Source organism: Hemitrygon akajei, chromosome 20 (genome assembly GCF_048418815.1).
Source record: "Hemitrygon akajei chromosome 20, sHemAka1.3, whole genome shotgun sequence".
NCBI lineage: Eukaryota > Metazoa > Chordata > Chondrichthyes > Myliobatiformes > Dasyatidae > Hemitrygon > Hemitrygon akajei.
This window is the reverse complement of record NC_133143.1, coordinates 35,889,729-35,916,868: the sequence shown is the minus strand read 5'-3', so window position 1 is coordinate 35,916,868 and position 27,140 is coordinate 35,889,729. Positions and strand designations below refer to the sequence as shown.

General features: G+C 40.4%; 1 protein-coding gene across 5 annotated transcripts in view; it reads right to left on the bottom strand.

Annotated features, from left to right (window-relative positions):
- The window catches only part of plekhg4b (pleckstrin homology domain containing, family G (with RhoGef domain) member 4B), a 300,679-nt gene that overhangs the window by 158,453 nt on the left and 115,086 nt on the right, over positions 1-27,140 (bottom strand). For 3 of the 5 annotated variants that reach the window (XM_073024170.1, XM_073024172.1, XM_073024171.1), the window contains exon 1: positions 9,305-9,587. The exons of the other annotated variants lie outside the window; for them this stretch is intronic. In XM_073024170.1, the coding sequence (XP_072880271.1) occupies positions 9,305-9,361 (57 nt within the window). In that variant the 5' untranslated portion in view covers positions 9,362-9,587. Of the gene's footprint in view, positions 1-9,304; positions 9,588-27,140 lie in introns of those variants that run through there. 5 annotated transcript variants of the gene reach the window in all.

Below are 27,140 nucleotides of genomic sequence, written 5' to 3'. Positions count from 1 at the left end.
AGTCAATCTATTAACACCCTCAGGTAATGCAAAATCTACTAGGCATTTCTATTTCTTATCTTGGGCATGGCAACCCAAATATCCTAAAGGCAATAATTTGTTGCCAGCTTGGTTTCTGACAGGTAATGATTAGCTGCTTTCAGAGTGCTCACTCTAGAACCGAGCACTGAATTGTTAAGGCCCTCCTTAAACACAATAACTTCTGACCAACAGGGTCATGTTTTATTGTTTATACTCGTCTTAATACTTTGTAAGATTAAACTTGTCAGGATATAGTGACAGGCGATTTGCAGATATTTTTAACAACCCACGCTAATGGTCAGTGTAAACATGCACACCTTTGCATGTGTAAACATTTGATGCTCTCCAAACAGCATAGGCTTCCACCCTTGTCTGAAAATAGATAAGTAAATGACAAAAATATTATTTTTCTCCTTTCTTCAAAGATGGCATTCACACCCTCAGGGATATAGGCATGATACAGCAGTTTTCAGAAATTTGCTGCACCTTTTTCTGTTTGCTGATAAATTGGTATTTCATAGTTTGGGAACTTAGTTATAACATCCACTTTCTTTTTCTATTGGTGCTGCCTGACCTACCGAGTATTTGCTAGCTTTTTATGTTTCTCCTTCACATTTCCAGCATCTGCAGTTTTTATTATTTTGATAGGATGTGACCATAGATATTTCCCCGTCAAATCACCCTAATTTGGAAATACTAGTTTATTTTGGTTGTACATCATTCCTGTGCTGAAGGCACAGTTTCTACATTAGATGAGCACCTGATGAAGCTGTTTCACACACAGTGCTCAGTGTTGGGGAGAACTAAGTCACGTCGTTCTGAGGTGTGCCTGGTGCTCCAAGTGTGCCGAATCTCTACAGTATCGCTCCTCATGCATCTGTATGATTTAATGACAGCCTCCCTGAGCAAGTTGTAGGGAAACAATCCTCAACTCCCACCTCCTCACTGGACGCAGTTTTCCCCAAGCTCAAGATCCTCGGCCAACCCACCTCCCAGACGTTGATTCCCTCCAACTCTCAGGCTCTGAATACTGGATGTGGCTCCACTCATTTCCAAGGACCCGATCTTCTGACCCTACAGCATAACCTGGTATAATGTGAAATTCTCAAAGGGTCTAAGTTATTAGCCATCATTAAACTGGCTCATTTTGTCCTATCACTATATTTGAGGGATTTTGCTGCATGCAAATTTGCTATTTGACAGCTACAGCCCCAAGGTATCTATGAAGAATGATGTTCCCCTGTCAACCAGATACTATTTAAATACATATATTTTCCTTATTTGTGGAAAACACCCCCATTGCAGTGTATAGATTGCTACATATAGAAATAGAACAGTCTATGAAAATTAACCAATACTTCCAAAAACAAATATTTTTGATTTCACCCTAGCCTAATCATGGGCAATTTACAATGACCAATTAATCTACTAACTGGCACATCTTTGGACTGTGGCGAAACCAGAGAACCAGGAGAAAACCCACACATTCCATGGGGAGAGTGTATAGACCCATTACAGATGACGTCAGAACTGAGCGCTGAACTCCTACGCTCCAAGCTGTAAGAACGTCACAATCACCATAATATCAATACGAGAATGGAAAATGCTTGTCAGCCATTGAGAACTGTAGCCAGTCTGCTTTTCAACTATTACTTCTCATTTTAGTTGCAATTACAAATAACCTTGGCCAACAAAGATCCATTCATTTGGGATTTCAATTGATCCCCAACCTGAACAGCTGTTGGATACAATGGTTCCATATTTTTACTAGCTGTGCTTCTCCACCTTGTTCTGCATCAGTTCAGATTTTAATCATAAACTTATTCCATTAGGTCTCAGCGTGAACGATAATGAAGTAAAGGCCTTCTGCACTGCGCAATCACAACTGTGATGGTGGAATTTTGTTTTCACTTTGAAGTAACCCACAGCCCGGTCAAAACTTTCAGGGAAGGATTGACGCTCTTCACCTTTCAGAGAAATGTAACTAGCTCACGTTGTGTGCATTTCACAAGCATATTGAAGGGTACATTTATTACCCTCCAACCATCAGTCTCCTAAAGCAGTGTTAATAACTTCAATCACCTCAACACTGTGCTGGTTCTACAGCCTATGGGCTCACTTTCAAGGACTCTACAACTTATGTTCTCAGCTTTATTTCTTTATTTTCCCTGTTTTTTATTTGCACAGTGATTGTTCGTCACTATTTTGATATGTGTGTTTTTTATTAATTCTGTTGTATTTCTTTGCTCTGTGAATACCCACAAGAAAATTAATCTCAGGGTAATATATGGCAACATTGATAGTAAATTTACTTTGAATGTGTTCTTCTTTATCTGCTGATATTAATTTCCTTCAACAGGTCCCGGGCCTTTACAGCCTTTCCTAAATAGAATCCCATCAGTTAGAGCCCTTCTGGTTAAGATGGCGCTACCAAACATGCACAGCAGCTTTCTGGTAGTCAAAAAGCTAAGAAATACAACTAAAACATCACAAAGGTCACTTGTGGTAAATTATTGCCAAAAACAGTGAAGGGGCGAGCAATGCCAAGACGAGTTCATAGGCTGAGTGGAAATGGTGTGTTGCAGAATCGTTGCAGGTGGAAGCTCCAATGCCTGTACAACCGGCTCGTGAGCAAGGTTGGGTTGCTCCGGGCGCCAAGCTCACTTTAAGAGCTTGAGAGTGGCTTTGGGCTGGGCAACAAAATCTGGACTCCAATCAAGTCCCTGGGTGGCGTGTTCCTGACCCGGACCTTTCTACTTCAGCCGTGTCCTAGTGCAAGTTATGATTCACTGTTTAGACAATTTAAAAAACCAGCCCAGGTTGGGGAAGAGAGATGATTCCACTCACTCTCCACAATCCTCACTCCTCTCTCCAAGGTGCTGGAGCCTTTCGCTGTTCTGCTATTTGTTCATTTTAAACGGCAGCACAGATCATCTGAAGAGACAGGGTATTGAGACCTGAGGCAAGGGACAATCTTGTTCATTCTCCATGACGATCACTCCTCTCTCCATGGCATTGAGGCTATGAAGACTGCCCTAGCTGCTGCGCTCTGTGCCCATGAATAAGATAAAGCGGGGCTTTGGGCCTACTCCGGACTGCTCCGGGGCTCAGATTTGAGGACTCAGTTTTGGTTTGGAATACTGTTGTACACTTCAATTGTTTGCATGATTTGTTTTTTTTCTTTCTCTTGCGTATCAAGTGTTGATCTTTTATTTTCATTTTTATTCTTTTTTTTAATGGGTTCTTTTGGGTTTCTTACTTTGTGGCCACCTGTGTGCAAGCAAATCTCAAGGTTGTATGATTTATATATTCTTTGATAATAAACGTCCTTAAATCTTGAATCGATTTTGAGGTTGAACTTCCAGGTGGTCAAGGAGAAGCCATCTATTCAGCCAGACAAATATCAATAACAAGAACTCATCAAACGTTCCAATATCTCTGGTGTTGTTTATCGGGCAATAAAGGGAAGATTTGAAGCCAAGCATTCCTCTCAGTGGCTGAGGCACTGTTTGTCACATTGTACAGCTGCTTTAACATATTGAGAGAAGTAATTGCAGGAAAGATTATTCAAGCTTTCTAAATGTGAGACAGCAGACGGTACGAACAAATTCACCTCCATGGGGTGTCAAGCAATTATGCCACCGTGCCTTCTGTGTGTGGCCCTTCACACATCCTCTGAAAGTAATGATTTTTCTTTCTTCCTTTGCCTTAAATAGAGGCAATTAGGCCACGCTCACATGCTCACTAAGCCCTCCATTTTGCCGTTCCCATAGTTGCAGGAAGTGGACTGTCATTCTCCTGATTTAGCAACCTTAAGAGAACTTTTTTTTTAAATTTAATTTAAAAATTCCTTTTAGCCTCACACACAGACAAATTGACTCGATTACTTATTAGCCTTCTCCTTGCTGCTTATGTAGCTGGCTGTCCTCCTGCCTGCATTCAGGAAGTCAGTAAAGAACAAGACTCCAGAGATAAGGACAGTGACGAGGTAGACAGGTGATGCATAGGAGTAGCTATGGGACTGGGCCATGTTCAAGGACTCAAGAGGATCTGAAGAATACGCCACAGTTGCCATTGGCCTTATGGCCTTTGGAAAGCCACCTCACATGCGAAGTGGCAGCTCTGGATGCTCGGCAGCTGTCACAGGGCTTGCATGCTATCACCCCTAACAAAGTTAAACCAAGCAACACAGGTGACAACGAGGTTTTGCTCCCAGAGAGTTCAATACCTTTTATGCTTGTCTCACCTTCAAAACATGGAGACACCTTCACAAACCTCGGCAGCCCCCAGCAACCCTGTGATTTCAGTTTCTGAGGCTGATGTGAGAGCGTCTTTCAGGAGGGTTAACCCACTGAAATCATCTGGCCTAGGCTGAGTACTAAAGATTTATTCTGATCAACGTTCTGGAGTGTTCACTGATAACTTTAACCGCTCACTTTGGCAGACTGAGATGCACACCTTCTTCCAGCACCCTTCAATCATACCTGGGCCTAAGAAGAACATGGTCACCTTCCTCAATGACTATCATCCCATAGCACTGACATCCACTGTGAAGAAGTGCTTTGGGAGGTTGGTGAGGAAACATATCAGCTCCTGCCTGAGGAGTGACTTGGGTCCACTCCAGTTTACCTACCATCATAACAGGTTAACAGCATGTGCCATTTCATTGGCTCTTCATTCTACCCTGGAATATCTGGACAGTGAAGGTGTATACATCAGGATGTTCTTCCTTGACTACAGCTCAGCATTCAATACTATCTTCCCCTCAAAACTAATCAATAAGCTTTAAGAACTAGGCCTCAATACCTTCTTGTGCAACTGGATGCTCAATTTCCTCCCCTTAGTCAGTTCATATTGACAACATCTCCTATTTAATCTCCGTCAGTCCAGATGTAGAACAAAACTTTGTACTAGGCCCCTGCACTACACTTATGGCTGTGAAGGTAAGCACAGCTCCAACACCATATTTAAGTTTGTTGACAATACCTCTGTTGTGGCCGAATCAAAGATGGTGATGAATCAGCATGTAGGAGGGAGACTGAAAATCTGGTTGAGTGGTGCCACAGCAACAACTTCTTTCTCAATGTCATCAAGACCAAGGAGATGATTATTGACCCCAGGAGGAGGAAACCAGAGGTCCATGAGCCAGTCCTCAATGGCAGCCCGGGGTGGAGAAGGCCAACAACTTTAAATTCCTTGGTGTTATCATTTCAGAGGGCCTCTCCTGGGTCTAGCTCGCAAGTGCCATTACAAAGAAAAACACCACAGTGCCTCTACTTTCTTAGAATTGTGCAAAGATTCTGTATGTCAGCTAAACTTTTGACAAACTTTTATAGACGCGTGTTAGAGAGCATATTGACTGGTTGCATCACAGCCTGTTACAGAAGCAGCATTATGACTGTTGGACAGAAAAGCCGAATCCTTCACGATTAAAACCCTCCCCACTATCGAGCACTTTGTCACAGGGAAGCAACATCCATCATCAAGGACCCCCACCATCCATGCTATGCTCTCTTTTTGCTGCTGTCATCAGGAAAGAGGCACAGGAGCCCTAGGATCCACACCACCAGGTCCAGAAACAGTTATTGCCCCTCAACCATCAGGATCTTGAACAGAAGAGATAACTTCACTCAGCTCAACACTTATCTGTTCCCACAACCCATGGACCCACTTTCAAGGATTCTTCATCTCATGTTCTCTATATTTATTACACACTTGCTTTTTTTTGTTTCTTTGTATTTACTGTGCATGCCCATAAGAAAATAAATCTCAGGTGACATAGGTACTTTGATAATAAATCTAGTATAAATTTACTTTGAACTTTGAAGCACAACACATGGCAGATAACTCCCTGGTTAAATTCTCTCTCATAATCTAGATGTTTAACCATTCCCAGAATACAATTCACACACACAAAATGCTGAAGGAACTCAGCAGGCCAGGCAACATCTATGGAAAAGAGTACAGCTGACGTTTCGGGCCGAGTCCTTCAGCAGGACATACTCTCCCAGATTACGTTTATTTTTTATGAGGTATTTTAAATTGCCTCAAGGGGCTGCTTTCCACATACCTGCTGTTCTTTTCAGCTCACAGATCCTATTGGAATTGGAAGTAGAAAGCTTTTGAATAGAAGCTGTTGTTTCTATGTGTAAGGTACCTTTAAGAACTTAATCTGTATCTCATGGTATGACTAACGCATTGTTGTGCTCAGACATTAGATTTTCAGATTTGCTTTTGTCTATTTGTTTATGTGAGCAGCAAGATCAAGGAACTCACAAACTCCACTGACTTTAATATAAATTAAAACAAGTGTCAAATTTAAAACACCTTACCAAACAGCAGTTTTGAAAGTAAACCAATCTGTGGAGCTGAGGAATGTGGAACAATGCTGCGGCATTCCTGTGTTGAAAATCTGGTCAGGAGGGAAGATAGGCTTCAAAGAGATCACTTCCATCAAATCAAGTCTGCTACAACTTGTGGCATCAATTGAACCTTATCCAAACATACTGGATTCTGCACAGTAAACACTGTGTAAAACACATCTAAAAATCACTTTATTGCCAGTCTATGAAACATACCAGAATTAATTGTGGTTCAGTGCCAAGCATAACACACAAGACAACACAACAGCAACCAACAATTTACAAGGCAATAGTGTTAACCAACACGAGCAATCAACAGGTAGCACAATGAGCATGTGCATTAACGTCAATAATCAAACTTAAATAAATATATACATACGAACAGAGTAAATAATTAACAGAACAAAGAACTGAGAATAAGGGCATCAAAATCAGTTCACAATCTACAGATATTCAACCTTGATTACAAACTCTTTGTCAATCAATAAAGGCCACGGTATCTGTGAAAAGAGATCATTCTTGCCTGGGAAAAGTTAGTATTTTGTCCTGTGTTTATCATTCAGCCACACCTGGCAACAACCTAAACTGAGCGAAATGACACCCAAGTAACATACAACATTTTACACCCCCTGATTGCACAGTAGTCTGGTGATGATTCCAGCCTCGCAGTTTCCAATAGCCAGAAGCAGACATTTAACAGCAACCAAAAATGAATAAATTCGCACACATCAGATTTCAGTTATCATTGACAAAAGGTGTGAAATGAATTGGCAGGCATTGGTAGCAGAATTAGCTGGGTTCAAAAATGAAACCCCTAAATAAAACTACAAAACAGTGCTCTGGATTAAAGGGCTGAATCATTTCTACTTTATGTTGTATTAAACTTGATAAAGTCTCTTTTCCCTGGAGGACAAAATGACTCCCCTCATTCCTATATAATGACAATGCAACACTATGTCTGTGCTGAAAGGGGTAAGTGGATTTTCTGTAGGAGTATGTACCTGCATTTAAATTTTCAACAGCGCAATTCATTTATTTTCTATCCATCGTTGACTGTAAGAGTTTTAAAGGAGTCAATCATCATTTTTGTACCCCTATATAATGCCTCATTTCTCTTCATATGTATCAAGATTGAGCAACTAAATTGTTTCCTGTAGTGTCCATGTATAGGACTAGTATGGCAACATTTCCTTCAGCATGCGGAACCAAATAAACTCTCTCTATACTTTTGTCTTAGTCATGGGACTGAATAGCTTTCTCATTTCTCTACATTACAAGCTCAAGCTGCTGAATATTCTCTTCTCTCACTCATATAATAGAACTGTGGATTGGCATCTTAGTAACTAAAGTCATGGCCCCTTCTCTTTAAAATGTAACAGCCTCCTCCTCTGAGGACTATCTAGGAGGCCCCTCCTGTAATGTACAAGGCTGGTTTTGTCTGTTCTATTTCAGTGTTCACCTGGAGCAATCATGATGATCTACATCTACCAGAGGGATGAGCTGGATGCATGACTGTTCCAAGGTACCCCTCATGGCTGAAGTACCACCTCCTATGAACTGGGCTTTTTTCCAATGATCTGCTGCCTTCTTCTTGCCTCATAAAAAGTCACATTTACTCATCAAACATATGGTTACTTATCTCTTTAGGATCCCAAGACAGCAAATGTATAATCTTGAAATTTCTCACTTTCCTGTTCAAGTCCTTCCATGGCTTTGTTCTTCCAATTTCTCTGGATTCCTGCAACCACCTTGCAATGCTCTATTTGCTCTGCTAATTGTGCATTCAGACTTTCTTTGCCCAGCAATGGCAGCCTTGCTTTGAACTTCCAATAAATAGCCTTAGCTCTGGAATCACCCTCTAAAGCTTTCCAAATTCGTGTTCACTTTAAACACATTTCTTAAAACCTTGGCTGAATAATCTTTTGCCTACTGAATCCTATAACTCATTATATGGCTTAGTACCAACATTAGTTTAAGAACTCTAACCTGAGCATTACACTGTAATAAAAGGACTAAATAATTACAAGTCATTGTCACGTTAGCAGCAAGACAATCAGCAGTTGATGCTGGAAACCCCCCCCCCCCAATCAAAACTAAATTGTGGCCAGCACAGAAGTGACTGCGAAGTTCACAGACTGCAGTGTGTAGATTAAATATTTGGAAAGAAGACAAATCTGAAAGCCTGTATATATTTATCTTTGAATCAACACCCACCTTATGGTCATTTCTGCCCAAATAGATTTTAATTGCTACCCTGGCTGACATGTGAACTTTAGTTTGTTTTACTTTTAAGTTAATTCGTGTGTAGGAGTTAGTCCTGAGTGCTCTGGGAATTCCTTCAGTGCAACACTCCGATCACAGTTCACTCGGGAAAACCATCTCACTGCCAAATACAAACACAGCCTTTCCTCGTTTAACACTGCCCAATTACTCAGAAATTCACAATTGATCTTAACTCTTGGTGCACTTCATCTGATGTAAAGAAAGCATCAAAACAATATATTTCACAGCCTTTAAAACACATTTTTAAAAAGTCTTCCCAACAATAAACATCATCATTCAATAAATCAGCAAGTGATGCATTTGACAAAGCATTTTACTCACATGACTATAATAGATGTGCAGTTTATATACAGTGAGATAATACAAGTGAGAACCAAACAATACTTTAAAAAGCATGACCTGCTCCTCTTCCCATTTTGTGTGTGTAATTTTTAATTTTGTCTCTTCCACTAAAGGCTGCTATAACATTATAAATATCAATTCTGTGTGTTGTCAAAAAAAACAACAAATATCCGGCAAAATGAACAACTTATCTCACTGTATCTCTTTCATCTGAGATTGCTAATAATGGCAAACTCATGCAGTTTTACTTCCAAATTTACTTTCACTTGTCTTTATTATGTTATTATTCCACATACCTTTATGCTCAAATGGCTATCAGTTCTAGTCTTTGACGCTGATGATCTGTGAGTCATGTTAAACAGGTTCAGCACCTAAAGCCAAACAACATAAAATCCACAGCATGCTCGTTTGCAGTATCCTTCTCATTTCCATTTGTAAAAATCTCCTGTCATTTTCCAAGTTTCTCTTTTTTTAAAAGCAGTGTTTTTCACCCACCAGGACATAAACAGCCTTCACTAAAGAAAACAACAACTGATCCTCAAGGACTGCTGTTGAACTGTGCTGAGACGAAACTTTTAAGACTGAGAGTTTGATGAACCAACCCCAGCACTCCTGGGCTCTCTCATTATGCATACTGATGTAACTTCCTCCCCTTATTCTCAAAAATTTTAAGCACTCAATGCAACCTTGCCCAGCAGGAAGCTGAATCCCATCCCTGACACACAAGAATTGTAGCCTGCTGCAGCCAGACTAGAGGAGATGCTTGCAGGAAAATCTGGCTGCATTCCATCTTAAACTTTAAAAAAAAACAAGAAGCTATTCAATAACTGCAGTTACAACAGCCATTAATATTGTAAAACCTCACAAGCCTCTTCAGAGGATTTTGTTTGACAGAACTAGACATCAAATGGCATAAAAAGATAACAGGACAAATTATCAAAACTGATCACAGAGAGAGGTTTCAAGAAGCTTTTCAAGAGCTGGAAAAGTTCAGAGGAAATTCCAAAACTTGGGGCCAAAAAGCTGAAAGTACAGCCATTAATATGGAGCAATGGAAGTGAAGGGTACGCCAGTGACCAGAAATGTAAGAGCAGACTGCAGATGAACTGCCATGTAGAGATCTAAACCCAACAATGGGAATTTTATCATTGAGATGATCTTTAACTGGGCATCTACATTGGTCAGAAAGAACCCTGGCAAGGGGTAGACATGGCTTGGTGTGAATTTGGTTACAGGCAGCAGAGTTCTGAATAAACTTAAATTCATTAATTTGTGAGAGACAAACAGAAAAACACCCCAGAATTATCAAGATGGTGAGTGCTGGTTTCAACAGCCACTTAAGCTGAGGATGATGTTCCATTGCCAAATATAGGCAGAGTTACTGACATAGCAGATGTCAGTAATCCATTTCAATTAGCATGCCAAGAATTAACTCCACTTCATACAGACACTAGGAAAAGAGATGGAGTCACAGTCCAGAGAAAAGTTTGTGTGGTAACTGGACATTTAGTCATTTGGCCATGAAATGCCACAGTTTGGAATCTGTGGAAGTGTCAATCTACCCAATCTGTAGATCAGGTAAGAAACCATAGAGTTTAACAGGCCAGTACTGAAGGCACAAGATTCAGCATGAGAGAGAAGAGGTCCCTAAGCTACAATAGTTGAGCACAAAATTGGGTTACATCTATCAGTTTGCCATTGGTTGATTTCTCATTTGACACCTGTCATGGCAAAACACAGTTTACATCCAACAGATCTTTAAGGACAGTTAGTTGCTAATGTTCTACTAACTGATGAGAACAGGAAGTAAATTGAACAACAAACTGCAGTAGGAAAACACAGACACAAAGAATGCAAAAATGTTATTTGATGCAGCTTCATACATCACCAAAGCATAAGTTTTCAGTATAAGGACAATAATGTGCAGGCTGATTCCCCAGATGAAGTACATTTGCATGATGGACCTAAATTAACAATAACTATCTTTGTGCAATAATTGACCCGCATCCTCAGGGTATTCCACAAAAGTAATAAGAAATTAACTGTAGTTACACTTGTCTTTGGCAAATGCAACACACAGCAAATTCCCAAAAATAAATGCTGTAAATGACAAGGTTCTAAGTTTCTCAAGTTATTAAGATATAAATATTGACCAGTTCACTAAAACTATTGTATTCCAAAACTTCTCCGTTTCATTATTAAGCATCTGGACATCACTGGCAAGGATAGTAATTGTTTATCTCTAATTCCCTTTGAGAAGGTGATGTTGAGATTTTTTCCTGAACCACTGCAGTCTTTCTGGTGAAGGTAGTCCATGAAGTTGTTGGACAGGGAGTTCCAGGATTTAGACCCAACATCAACAATTTACTTTCAGCGCAAGATGGTACATGACCTGGAAAGGAACATGCATTTGGTGACGTTGCCATATGACAGTATGCATGCTCCTCTCGGTGGAAAAAGTCATGGATTTGGGAGGAGCTGTTGGAAGAGTCTTTGCAGGTGAATGCAGTGCATTTTGTGGGCGGTGGAGTCAGAGAGTAATACAGCATAAAAACAGGCCCTTTGGCCATCTGTTCAGTGCCAAACTGCTATTCAGCCTAGTCCCATCAACTTGCGCCAGGAACATAGCCCTCTATACCCTTGCCTTCCATGTACTTTTCAAATTTCCTTTCACTGTTGCAATCGGATCTGGATCCTCCACTCCTGCAGGGAGCTTGTTCCACACCCACACCACCCTCTGAGCGAAGAAGTTCTCCTTCAGGATCCCTTTAAATATTTCACCCTTAACCTATGACCTTTAGTCCTAGCTTCACTCAACTTCACATGAAAAAGCCTGCTTTCATTAACCTTATCTATACCTGTCATAGTTTAGTTTACCTCTATCAAATCTCCCTTCATTTTCCTATGCTCCTGGAAATAGAGTCCTAACCTATTCAACATTTCCTTATAATTCAAGTCCTCAAATCCTAGAAACATCCTTGTAATTATTCTCTGTACTCTTTCAATCTTATTTATATCTTTCCTGTATGTAGGTGACCAGAACTGCACACAACACTCCATATTTGACCTCACCAATGTCATATACAACTTGAGCGTAACATCCCAGGTCCTGTACTCAGTACTCTGTTTTATGAAGGCTAATGTGACAAAAACTCTATTCGTGACCCTATCTACCCGTGATGCCATTTACAAGGAATTATGGATCTGTATTCCCAGAGCCCCTTTGTTCTTCCGCACTCCTCAGTGCCCTGCAGTTGACTGCTTATGTCCTACCCTGGTTTGCTCTCTCACAGTGCAACACCTCATATGCCTCATGTGCCATTTTTCAGCACATTTTCCCAGTTGGTCCAAATCCCACTGCAGGCTTTGATAGTCTTCCTCACTGTCCACTACACCTCCAATCTTGGTGTCATCTGCAAATCTGCAGTTTATCGCCATCACATTTCATCCAGTTCATTAATATAGATGACAAACAACACTGGACATAGCACTGATCCCTGCAGCATACCACTAATCACAGGCCTCTAGTCAGAGAGGCAAAGATCTACTACCACTCTGGTTTCTCCTGCTGAGTCAATGTTGAATCCTATTTGTGACTTAATCCTGAGTGCCAAGCTACTGAACCTCCTGGACCAACCTCTTCATGCTGGCCTTTTTCAAAGGCCTTGCTAAATTCCACACAGACAATGTCCACTTCATTTCCTTTATCAACTATCCTGGTATCCTGCTCAAAAAGTTCTGGTTGCCTTCTCCTCCCAGTCATTGTTCAATTATCCACCACTATTCGTAATAAGAAATAGTAGGACTTCAGTAAAGCACTTGAGAAGGTCCCTTATGATAAGCTGACACCAAATGTTATAAGCTGACCCCAAATGTTAATATGCATGAGATCCATGGTGAATTAGTAGCTTGAGTTCAGAATTGGCTTGCACATAGAAGACAGCAGGAAGTGGTGGGTGTTATTCTGTCTGGAAGTCTATGATCAGATGTGATCTACAGGAATCAGTCCTAGGACCTCTGTTGTTTGTGATAGATACAAACAACTTTGATGAAAACATAGATGGGTAAATTGGTAAGGGTGCCAATGTAACAAAGGTTGGTGGAGATGTGGACAATGTTATCAATAATTGAGCAGATTATATATCAGTTAAAGGTATGTTCAGAGAATTGGCAGTTAGAGTTTGACTCAGACAAGTGTGAGATGTTGAACTTTGGGAGGTCAAAAATAGAGAAGTATGCTTTAGTTGGGCCATTACTGAGGCCATGCCTGGAATATGAATGTTTGTTCTCCTTATATAAAGGAGGATATTAAATCATTTCAGAGGTATAATGGACTTGACTGTACAAGATGTACTATGAGGTTTGGATAGGCTGGAATATATCAACTGGAGTTCTGAAGTAAGGCAGGTGACTTGATTGGCATATATATAAGATCCTAAAAGTCTTGACAAATGTTTCATCTTTTGAGAGAACCTTAAACAAGCGGCCAATGCTTAATTACAAGGGACCACTTGTTTGAGGCAGAGACAAGATGACACCCCCCCCCCCCCCCCCGGAAATTGTCATGACTCTTAGGGACTCTTTTTCCTCAGAGGGTGGCGGAAATAACATCTTTGAATACTTCAAGGCAGAGTTAGATGGATGTTTGATAAGGAAGCGGGTGAAAGTTTACCATGGAGAGACAGAAGTATAGATCAGCTCTGATCTACCCCAGCTCCCAATTCATGTTTGTATGCATGACCTTTTGGCTCAAGAACAAATGTGTTTCACACTAATCCATTGCTGTACTCATCTTCATAATGAAATTGGTCGAGCAGTGGCCATGTCTTTGAAATGACAGGCCTGCTTCATTATAAAGGTACCATTATGACATAGTCCTGTCCAGTCCTGTCCTGCATTTTTCTCATGCTCCCAATATTAATTGATAGATTTATTTATCAATGAATACAAACAGAGGAATATCGCCTTCACAAACTAAAACAAATTAGCTCGAAAACATGAACAGTCAGTCTGACCTTTTAAAAACAACATTCATAAGAAACCTTGGATTAATGTGGATTCATGTAACACAAATAAATGTAGCCTTCAGGTTTAATTCCCTCCAATTTATTTACACACTTTATCACAGTTTAGTCTTTAGTCACCTTTGTACAGACACTTCTGTACCTAGTGTCACGTTATGTACATACAATCTATGTATATAAGCTATCTTATTCATTTTTTTATTGTTTTTAATTATTGTGTTCTTTATCTTACTGTGATTTTTTTGCATCAGATTCAGAGTAACAATATTTCAATTTCCCTTACACTGGTATACTGGAAATAACATTAAACTATCTTGAGGATGAAACGAGAAACAATTGCATTTGCACTGGTGGAGAGATTGAAGCAGATGCACACAAAACAAGCCAGTCAGACAGACGCATCATTGCTCCAGTGAGCCAGTGACCTGATGGCAGAGGGAAAGAGAGGACCCTGCAATTGCTCCCACACTATACCAACCACACTGCTCCCAGCTGCTACCACCATCTTAACCTTTGGCAACTTCCATTAGCTCCATATTCCACAAGCCCACCCCACCAGCATCCACCACAGCTCTTATCCCACAACATGCATAAACATTAAAGCTTTATCCCCGATTATTTTGCTTCCTTACACCTCCCTATTGTCAAGAAGCCTCAAACTCCTTCTGACCACCAGCTAGGTGCATTCTACCCATCAATGACAGAGCTACCTTAGTGAACCCTCAGTCTGGCCTCTTCTTTATCAATCATCTTGCAGAAGCAGTCTCCAGAATGAATGCTTTCAATTTGGCCCTGCAGAAGTCAGGAAATGTCCGCTCTGCTGACATTTGTATCTCTTTTCTCTCATGGTTCCTTTGTAGAGATCTGAAGAGACCTGGGCCCTTGTCAATGCTGACATTGAGTTAAAGGGAATCAGTGCCCTGCAGGAATTAGGGTGAAAGAGAAAAACTAGTAATGGAATGAAGAAAGTTAAAACTAAAGGAACCTAAACCAAAAAAAATGAAGATTTAATGAAAAGTGAATAAATAACCGTATAACCATATAACCATATAACAATTACAGCACGGAAACAGGCCATCTCAGCCCTTCTAGTCCGTGCCGAACGCTTACTCTCACCTAGTCCCACCTACCTGCACTCAGCCCATAACCCTCCATTCCTTTCCTGTCCATATACCTATCCAATTTTTTTTTAATGACAAAATCGAACCTGCCCCTATCACTTCTACTGGAAGCTCGTTCCACACAGCTACCATTCTCTAAATAAAGAAGTTCCCCCTCATGTTACCCCTAAACTTTTGCCCCTTAACTCTCAACTCATGTTCTCTTGTTTGAATCTCCCCTACTCTCAATGGAAAAAGCCTATCCACATCAACTCTATCTACCCCCTCATAATTTTAAATACCTCTATCAAGTCCCCCCTCAACCTTCTACGCTCCAAAGAATAAAGACCTAACTTGTTCAACCTTTCTCTGTAACTTAGGTGCTGAAACCCAGGTAACATTCTAGTAAATCTCTTCTGTACTCTCTCTATTTGTCTGTTTATTTGTCTGAATGTCTGGTTTTTCTTTGGCAAGCTCATAGATTATTTGTTAGCCAAGGAACACGGAAGAGTGGGTGAAATATTTGTTTAAAGGTAATGTTGCTTTAATGGAAAATACAAAGCTCCTACTGTTTCTCTCTGTTCATCATAAACAGTTCTTGGAATTTATTCTAAACATTCAAGATTCTTCATAATCAAAACAAAATGGATCCCACCGTGCATGTCATGAAGTACAGTGAACTCCTCCACTCGAATCCTACCATCATACACATAAACTGAGTCTTTTATCAGGTTGTTTGTGAACACTTTCTACCTTTCACAGATCTAGCTGCGAGTGCTAATCTTTCTATTCCCACAAACTGCATGAATAAGCTCCACCCCTTGTACAGAAAAACAACACCAAGGTTAAGTCTCATGGCTTCGTGTCTCGTGTGGATTCTGCTACATTCAGTTGAAGTAAAGGTCACAGGACTATTTTGCAGCTTCAAGTTCATCCTCAAACAAACTTGCCACCCGTGGTACACACGGCCTTGGTAAGCAACTCATGACATAACAATGTAATTGCTTACAACTGATCTCGGATACGGGCTTCCAAGACATGAATGACAAAAAATAATAAAAATAAGAATAATCAATGCTACACCTAATTCAGTCAACCATGCACATTTCCCCCCCTAAATATCAGGTACTATGGCTATCTTAGGAGAGTTGTCCCACAAACTAGTCAGGGAACAGTTAGATGCAGACATACCGGTACTTAATGAAGGGTACCTTCTCCATCTCCTCCTTCCCTAACCCAGGTGCAAAGACACCAGAAAAGTAACTACCGTAGTCATCAGAGTGAACCTCGCCTATGACCAATCATAAGCTGTTGCTGTTGGAGGCTAATCATCTTAGTTCTAGACTATCACTGTAAAAGTTCCTCAGGACAAAGTTCTTGGTCCAACCATATTCAAACATTTTAACAAAAAACTTTCTCCCATTATTGTATCACAAGCAGGGATTATCAGGCACACAGATTTTCCCTTTGTCCTATCTATCCCTTCACCTTCTCAAAAACTTAAAGCTACTTTTTAAATTTCTCTTTCCTGATTCTGACAAAGGTTCTTCACTCTGTTCTTCTTGCCGCAGCTTGTGCCTGACCTGTTGACAGTGTCCAGCGTTTTCTGTTTCTGCTTCCTCATACAGCGAACCAGTCCGGGCCTGAATGGCATGAGACCTGACCAACGTTTAGGTATTTGCTAATAATGCAAATAACATTTGTACCATGCAAGTAACAAGTAATGACCAGCTTGCAGAATGAAAGAATCAAACTACTTGTCCATTCCATTGTGCTCGTTATTGTCAAATTGCCCAGCTTCCAAACCCTGGGGTTATCACACATTTATGATAAATTTAGGCAGACCAGCATCTACTGATAGAGTGATAAGAGGAGGTCAGAAGTTTCAGTGTTCTGCAGTGACCAACTCAGCTCCTGACTCTCTATTCCCCACCCACCAAAGCACAAGTCAGGATGTTGATGGAATAATCTCCACCTGTCTGCATGAGCACAATTTCAACAATATTCGAAATCCTCCACACCATCCAGGAAAAAAACACATAACAGATTAACATCTCATCCACAAAACTAACCATCCCCCCCCCCCCCCCACCATCATTTATAGACTTCCGAGGCTTATTTTACTGTTTATCCTAGACTGTCAAGCTCTCAAATAGAGTGCAGGCATGATAAAATGCCTCATCTCCAAGTATTCTCCAAGTCTCAAATTCCTAACTTGGAAATGAAACGAAAGGTTAATTGATATCTCTCAAACTTACATTAAACAGCATTAAATATCCCTTTCCAAAAAAGAATGTCAAAAGTTGCCCTAATTACCATATCTGTTCAAAATACTTTGCAACTAATGTGCCAGGAATCCCACTGCAATCTTCCCAGCCTTAGATGCGGCTTCATAGCTTCTTTCAAACACAATGACCTGTGTTCACAGGTCACTTAACGTGTCGGAATTTAGAATGCTCATTAGATAGAGACTAGCCTGCAAGGATGAAGAAGTAGCTTTGTGGGTGGTGGGGTAAAATAAAAGTAACATCCCTCAGACACAGTGGATAGATCTGTGGTATTTATAGACACAGTAATGTGGGTGCATGTAAAATTTCACATACTTTGAAATGAATTTGTATACTCCTATTTATTCACAGTACTTGCATGTTTGTGGTCCTGAAGTCACATTTGAATCCAGATTGTACATTCTAGTGAGGGCTAGCAACACAGAAACTTCCATTGCTACACATTATAGGGTACTGTAAATCATTCTTGTCTGTTACGGTCTGGTCGTGCAAGCAATAGCCTCCACCAACAAATCTCTCCAAATGCTCCTTTTAGGTAATGATGCTGATTGCTTCTATCATCGTACTGTCCAAGCCGGCTCACAACTGGGAAAGTTTACCACATTAAGTAGTGACCTACAAGTGTCACAAAGTTGATGGAATAAAGTCATGATTTCTTTCGCAAGTAGCATTCAGTTACTCTAAGGTTTAGATGAAAAGAAAAATTTACACTTTCATTTTGCCTTTGATAACCACAGGATATTGCAAAACAAGTTTATTTACTGCAATAGTGTGGGACAGACAGTAAACATCTTGATTACTTCAAGGCCCAATCTAAAAGTAGCACTTTCAATAATGTAGAACATAGAACATTACAACAGAATACATGCCCTTCAGATCACAATGTTGTGCCGACCTTATAATCTATTCTAAAATCAATCTAACCCTTCCTTCCTACCAAGCCCTCCATTTTTTTTGATCAGCCATGTACCTTTCTAAGAGTTTCTTAAACACCCCTAACATATCTGACTCTATCACCAGAAGCCCTGGCAGAAGGTTTCCCACAGACTCACCACTCTGTAAAAAACTTATCTCTGACATCCCCCCTCTATTTTCCTCCAATCACCTTAGAATTATGCCCACTCATAGTAGCTATTTCCACACTGCACAAAAGTGTCTGGCTATCTACTTGATCTTTGCCTCTTTTCGTCTTGCACACCTTTCTCAAAGCATCCTCAACCTCCTTCACTCCAGAGAGAAAACTCCTAGCTCATTCAAACTGTCCTCACAAGACATGCTCTCAAATCCAGGCAGCATCCTGGTAAATCACTTCTGCGCACTCGCTAAAGCTTCCACAACCTTCCTATAATGAGCACTCCTTCAATATTACACCAAACCATCAAGCCCTGAATTATGTCCTCAAAGTTCTCCTCCGATCTTACTTCCATCCCAATTGAGAAGAATATCCCCAATATATTTGTATTGGGGTCAGAATGGAAATGGCAAAAAATATGTTGAGGATACTTACCTCAATCAACACATGCTGCTGGGGCGGGGGGAACATTTAAAATAGAGCTAAAGGAGGATGGGGACCATAGCAGCAGAACAGATAGTGCAATGGTTATGGAGAAAGATGTTGTTAAGCTTACATACAAAGTCAGGAGTTAAACAGTTGAGGATAGTGGGAATAATGTTCTGAGCTGTATAAATTTCAATGCAAGGACTATGGTACGAACAACAGATGAGCTTAGGGCATGGATCGACATGGGGAATTATGACATTGTAGCCATTATTGAGACTTGACTGCAGGTTCATGGCCTCCTCTACTGTCACGTGTCGTCCACGGCCTCCTCTACTGTCACGTGTCAGTCCACGGCCTCCTCTACTGTCACGTGTCGTCCACGACCTCCTCTACTGTCACGTGTCATCCACGGCCTCCTCTACTGTCACGTGTCAGTCCACGGCCTCCTCTACTGTCACGTGTCGTCCACGGCCTCCTCTACTGTCACGTGTCAGTCCACGGCCTCCTGTACTGTCACGTGTCAATCCACGGCCTCCTGTACTGTCACGTGTCAATCCACGGCCTCCTCTACTGTCACGTGTTGTCCACGGCCTCCTCTACTGTCACGTGTCAGTCCACGGCCTCCTCTACTGTCACGTGTCAGTCCACGGCCTCCTCTACTGCTGCGATGAAGCCACACTCAGGTTGGAGAAGCAATACCTTATTTCCATCTGGGCAGCCTCCAACCTGATGACACGAATATCGATTTCTTGAACTTCCAGTAAAGGAACCACACTCCCCCCTCACCATTCCTCACCCCCATCTCTATCTCTCACTTTATCTCCTTACCTGCCCATCACCTCCCTCTGGTGCTCCTCCCCCTTCCCTTTCTTCCATTGCCTTCTGTCCTCTCCTATCAGATTCCCCTTCTCCAGCCCTTTATCCCTTTCCCCAATCAACTTCCCAGCTCTTTACTTCACCCCTTCCCCTCTCCCCGTTTCCACTATCACCTACTACCTTGTATTTCTTCCTCCCCTCTCCCCACCTTCTTACTCTCTTTTTGTCTTTTTTCTCCAGTTCTGATGAAGGATTTTGCCCCGAAACATCGACTGTTTACTCTTTTCCATAAATGCTGCCTGGCCAGCTGAGTTCCTCCAGCATTTTTTGTGTTTTGCTTGGATTTCCAGCATCTGCAGATTTTCTCTTGTTAGTAATGTCATTACACGGTATAAGAAAGGCTCTAGGAATGAGCCAGGAAATTATAGGCCAGTGATCCTGACATCAGTAGTGGGATCTTCATTGGAAGGTACAGTACTCTAAGGAACCAGATATGCTAGTATTTAGATAGACAGGGACAGATTAGGGATAGTCAACTTGGCTTTGTACATGATAGATTGTGTCTAAGCAATCGTATAAAGTTTTTCAAGGAAGTTACCAAAAAAGCTGATGAAGGCAAGGCAGTGGATGCTGTTTACATGGACTTTAACAAGGCCTTTGACAAGGTCTTAAATGGGACGTGGGTCAAAAAGGTTCAGCCACTTGGCGTTCAAGATGAGGTAGTAAATTGGATTAGACACTGGTTTCATGGGTGAAGCCAGAGAGTGGTAGTAGATTGTTGCCTCTCTGGCTAGAGGACTGTGACTAGTGGTGTGCATCAGTGCTGGGTCTATCGTTTGTCATCTATATCAATGATATAGATGATAATGTGGTAAACTAGATCAGCAAATCAGATGACACCAAGATTGGGGGTGTAGTGGACAGTGAGGAATATTACTTTCAATATTTTTATTAATATTATATAAATTGCATGAATACAAATACAAAATTCATAAGGATACAAGTAATATGAATTACATTACATTTGAAGCACAGTAATATGATCACAGTATCCCATATTCCAGATCAAACATGTAGAAAAAAAGATTGGATTATAAAATGAAATGAAATAAAATAATTGTATTTTATTTTAAAAAGTCTACCCGAGACAGTGAGGAATACTAACAAAACTTGCAGTGGGATCTGGGCCAGTTGGAAAAATGGGCTGAAACTTTGCAGATGCACTTTGGTAGGACCAAATAAGGTAGATCTTACAAAAGGAACAGTAAGCACTGAGGAGTGTGGTAGACAAAAAGATCTGGAAATATAGGTTGATAATTCCTTGAAAGCGGTGTCACAGGTAGATAGAGTCATAAGGAAAGCTTTTGGCACATTGGCTTTCATAAATCAATGTATTAAGTACAGAAGTTGGGATAATATGTTGAAATTGTATGTAACCAGGTGACTGTTGAATTTCATTTTTTTTATTGTTAATGTACACTTATGTACTCACCTTGGTAATGCCAAAATGGCTGCCTGTGCCTTTAAGAGAAAACGGTAATGTCATTTTGCATGGGTGGAGTCAAACGAAGAGACACCATGTTCTAGAAAGGACGACGTTCGAATGCTTTTTCCAGGTTTGGTGAGGAAAGATTTTCGCTAGTAAATTGATCGCACTGGATAGCCTGATTGTGAAGTTCCTTAATTGGCGTACTATCATGAGCGAGGAGAACTCATTTCAAGGTCTAGCCTATATGTGTTTGGAAGTTAAGCACGTGCGTTCCAAATGTGAATATTTCTCTTAGTTATGATGAGATGTATTTATTCATATTTTCGATGTTGTGTATAAGGTACAGAGTTGGTGGGATTCTAATGTCGTTTGTATTTTTTTTTAGATTTGCCACTACCGTATTGGTTTTGTATATTTTGTTTTAGTTATTTTCCTACTGCATATGTAACAAGGGTGTGGTCTGAAGTTAAACTGAGATTGTAATAGCAGGAACTGTTCTTTTTAATTTTGTTTTGTTGTTTTTATTTTGATACCCTCTTTCTGCAAGAAAACATCTAAAGCAGATAAAACAGATAAAGCCCCAAGAAAGTATTTGTTGTCCGGCGTGTGTATTTTTCCCCAGGCTACAAAATGTATATGAGGCCTAATTTGGAGTATTGTGTGCAGGTTTGGTCACCTACCTACAGGGAAAATTGTAAATAAGATTGAAAGAGTACAGATAAAACTTGCAAGGATGTTGCTGGGACTTGAGGACCTAAGTTATGGGAAAGATTGAATAAGTTTGGACTTCTTTTTCCCTAGAACTTAGAAGATTGAGGGGAGATTTGATAGAGGTGTACAAATTTATGAGGAGTATACACAGGGTAAATGCAAGCAGGCTTTTTCCACAGAGGCCGGGCGAGACTGCATCTAGAGAGTTCAGGGCCAAAGGTGGAATGTTTAAGGGGAACACGAAACATCTTCACTCAGAAGGTGGTGCCATCACAAGTGGTGAATGCAGGTTCTATCTTAACAATTAAGAGAAATTTGGATAGGTTATTGAATGAGTGTGGTACGATGGGCTATGGTCATGATGCAGATTGATGAACTAGGCAAATTAATGGTTTGGCACAGAGTAGCTGAGCAGAATGGCCTGTTTCTGTGCTGTAGTGTTCAATGCATCTATGACTAAGACATGCAGTTCAGCAAGTGAAGAATGTGCCTCAGGGTCGTCACCTTCTCAAAAACAACTAATTAATGTCTCGGAATACTATATGCAGCCACAGCACCAGGAAGTAGCTTGAAATCCACTTTTCTTTCTATTGCACCATGAAGGATTTTATGTCAATTAAAATTTACAGCCTTTAATAAGCTCTGAACAAGCATTAGTCTCCTTACAAAAGGATGTAACCCATGTAGAAAAAAGACGGAAAAGAGGATTTTTCTTTTGTGCTCCTATTACATCAGGAACAATAACTTGTTCCACCTAGTTGGGGACAGCGCATCATTTACCATGTTTGTCATGGGCAAATTTGACCTGGTGTATTAGTGAACACAGTTGTGTTTCAGTTTTCCAAGTCACTGCACAGATGCTGCCAGAGTTATTGTTAAGTGATTACACTAAAACTTCACAATAAGTTGCACCTGTCTGAACAACCCACTGACCTTTCTTTCTCTTTATGGGCATTTAATGAGCTAATGGAATGTTAATATTATCCCCCTACATGTGCAAAATCGAAGATGTTAAAAACACAAGCAAGAGCAAAATTCCTTTGGGACCTTCAGGAATGTCTCAAGATGTTTTCGCTTGGGATGAGGAAAGGAGAAGTAAAGCAAATTTAACCAGGCAGTTTGTAAATAATGTTCAGATCTATTAGATAAGTAGTTGACTGCTTCTGTTTAAAACCTTAGAGCAGAGCCAAAACTGATAGACATAACAGTCCATTTGGTTCAGAGATTTTAAAAAATGAGATTGAACTCTTTGATCTGCCATACTATTAGCCTTGCCTTTTGGGAAATTCTTCCAGGCAAGCTGCACAATTAGAGGAATTCCTCCCCTTGATTCGACATAGTTTATGGCATCAGTTTTCTGATTAGCATTGTCATTCTGACCAGAATCTAAAAGCATCAAAGATCTGAAAAAAAGTGTTTTGAAATTATGCTGAACAGCCGCAATGTTATTCTGATTAGTTTACAGACTAAATTGGAATCCAGGATTCTGTTTTAATTGTCAGTTATTGGTTAATTGTCTTTTCAAAACAAAATATTTAAGAGATGTTCCTTCACGCCACACAGATTTACTTAATAAACAGAATGGCACACTCATTAAAACTAATGTCCTGATGAAGGGTCTTGGCCCAAATCGTCAACTGTTTATTTCCCTCAGGAGATGCTGCCTTACCCATTGAGCTCCTCAAGCATTTTGTATATGTTGCTCAAGGTTTCCAGCATCTGAAGAATCTCTTGTGTTATTGAATCTTATAATTTTGAAAGCCTATCAGTGTTCTGGTTCTGCCTCTTTACCAAGACCCCTGGAAACTTTATTTTCTTGCATTTACATAAGCTCATTTTGAAAATTACTATTAAGCCAACTTTCATTTAGCGTATTACAGATAATTGAAATGTCCTATGCATGCAAGAGCATTCTTAAATATGTATTATTTAATATCTGTGGTATTTTCATTACTTATTTCATTCAATGGCCTGTGATTTCACTAATTTAGCAAGGACAAATCAATGTTAACAACTTTCTGGCCAAAATTTATCATTTTGATACAGGGAATACAGTTACTTTGTATCAGAATTCCTTCATTCCTGAGAAATTATTAAATATGGTCATCTTAAAAACTTTAGGTAAGTGCAGGAAATTTAGTTCTAAGATAATACGGGTAAATCCAATGAACTGAGGTGCTCAAGATACAATGGGAACCGGCATGGATTTGGTGGCTTCTCTCTGTGCCAAAATTAGCAAATAATTAAATTGATTTTATAATCACCTACATGTAAATTTTTATTTAATTTATTGGAAAACTACAGACATGGATGCTGAAATGTGGGAAAACACTTATGATTGCAAAGCTCCCCTTTATGACTTGAACACATCCCGTTAAACTTTACAGCCAATGAAGCACTTTTTAAAAGGGTAAACATTATGTAAAGAAACAATTAGTGTAAAGCCAGTTGTTCATAATGACTTCAAGCTAACTTTTCAAGTTAGGGTGTGATTTTTTTTGATAACTTTGAAAGGATTCTGTTTTGTAAAATTCTTCCTTATTTAACCAAATAGAACATCAGCAAAACTAAAATGTTTAACTTGCACACTGAGGCAGGGAGGAAAATCCATGGATATGCCTGTATCCTGTCTATTCCTAACTTCCTCCCTTTACAAACCACCTCACCAAAGGTTCAAAGGTTGATTTATAATCAAAGTATGCATGCAGTATACAACTTCGAAGTTCTTCTTCACCAGAAAGCCACGAAGCAAAGAAAAGCTATGGAAGTCAGTTCAGAGAGAACCAGCTAACCCAACCCCCAAGGTGTCTCTGCCCACCTAACGTAACATAGGAAGAAATGTTCTTCTATTGCTTTTATCTTCACATACATACCAGGTTCCTTCAATGCCTCCAATTTAATATTCTCATTCTTGATTTCAAACCACTTAATATACACCGACATCAGCATTTTCAGCACTCCTCTGCTTCTAGCCTCTGAACAACTGACATTCCCTTCACCACTGGTGGCTTTGATATCAGCTATCTTGTCACCATGCTCTAGATTCTCTTCCCAAAACCCTTATAGATTCTTCTTACCTTCTTCAGTCATCTTTTGAGTTGAGTATTAAGTATTTTCTCCATTACACAGTATACATTTTTATATTGTTACAATTCTGTACAGCACCTAGACACACATTGCTATATCAAAGAGATATTACATAATGTCAGATGCAACAGAAACGGGGTTTTCACATTCAACACCCCCACCTCGACCATTAAGTATGCATTTACACTAATGCTACATGTATTCTTCTTTATTTTCCCACATCCTCATGAAGCTCCAGCTTCTACCACTCAGCTACACACTCGGGGCAGTTTACAACATTCATTTCAGCTGCCAATCCACACATCTTCGGGACATGAGAGGAAACCTGAGCAAGCAGAGGAAACCCGCGCAGTGACAGAGAGAACGTGCAAACTCCACAAAGACAGCAGAAAAGGTAACTAAACCCTGTTTGCTGGAGTAGTGAAGGAGCAGTCTCAGCACCACTCCACTGCTGCCATCACTTTTTCCCTCCTGCCCCAAGACAGTATATTAGATATCTTGGGAAGGGGGAAAGAAATAGAGCCACATGCAATCATGGGGAGACAGTGTGTAGAAATGGGTTCTTCTGCCCAATGAGTTCACACCAACTATCAACCATCCGTTTACATTAATCCTATATTAACCCTCTTTCTATTCTCTCCACATTCTCATCATCCATCTCCAGATATGACCTAAGTTCAAGGGGCAATTAACCTACCAGTGGAAAATGGAGCACCTGAAGGAAATCCAAGTGGTCACAGGAAGAATGTGCAAACTACTTGTGATGTACAGAATCAGTTAGGTTTATTTTCACTGGCATGTGTCATGGGATTTGTTAACTTAGCAGCAGTAGTTCATTGCAATAATGATAACATAGAAAGAAAAAAAAGTGTAAAATCAATTACAGTAAATATATATATACTTGATAATACATAATATAGAAAGAATATAGTAATCAATTACTGTGAGAATATATATGCATATTGAGTAGTTAAAACAGTGCAAACACAGAAATAATGTATATTAAAATAAGTGAGGTAAAGTTCATAATTTCAATGTCCATTTAGGAATCGGGTGGCAGAGGGAAAGACGCTGTTCCGGAGTCACTGAGTGTGTGCCTTCAGGCTTCTGTACCGACTTCACCTTGGTGATGGGGGTACTTGATAATGGATGTCTCCTTTCTGAGGCACCACTCTTTGAAGATGTCTTGGGTACTGTGGAGACTAGTACCCAAGATGGAGTTGACTAATTATACGACTTTCTGTAGCTTTATTCGGTCCTGTGCAGTAGCCCCACACCCCTCTGTACCAGACAGTTATGCAGCCTATCACAGAATTCTCTCCACAGTACATCTATAGAAGTTTTTGAGTGTTTTAGTTGATAAATCTCTTCAAACTCCTAACTCCTAACTCCTACACTATATAAATGATCTGGATGAAAATGCAGATGACTGGGTTAGTAAGTTTGCACATGATATGAAGATTGATGACGTCGTGCATAGCGTAAATGACTGGCAAGGAATACAATGGGATATAGATCTGCTACAGGTATGGGTGGAGTAATAGCAGATGGAGTTTAACCTGACGAAATGTGAAGTGTTGCACTTTGGCAGGTCCAATATAATGAGACAGAACACTGTTATGGGTAATACCCTAACAGTGTTGATGAGCAGTGGGATCTTGGGGTCTAACTTCATAGCATCCTGAAAGTGGCTACACAGTTTGATAGGGTGGATAAGAAAATATGGCATGCTTGACTTTATTAGTCGAAGCATTGAGTTCAAAAGTCAGGCTGTTATCTTCCAGTTTTATAAAACTCTAGTTAGGCTCCATCTATATTGCATTGATTGTGTCTTTGATCAATCACTAAACACTCAGCAGCTCTTCTACAACAGTGCACGGGGACTGTCTTCAGGACTTTCCACTAGGCCACCTGCTGCAGTAGGCCTGAGCACTGAGAGATCCCATTTCTCAACAACGTCATCGACCAACAGGACCAGAGCTGCTATTTTTCCAGCAGCCTGCTACTCTGAGGCACATTCTGAGATGGATGGAGGCCTATAAAGGGTAGGGGGCACACAGCCTGGGTGGAACAGGGTCAAACACTTACCCCCCAGAGGATGGGTCAAGGGATTTAA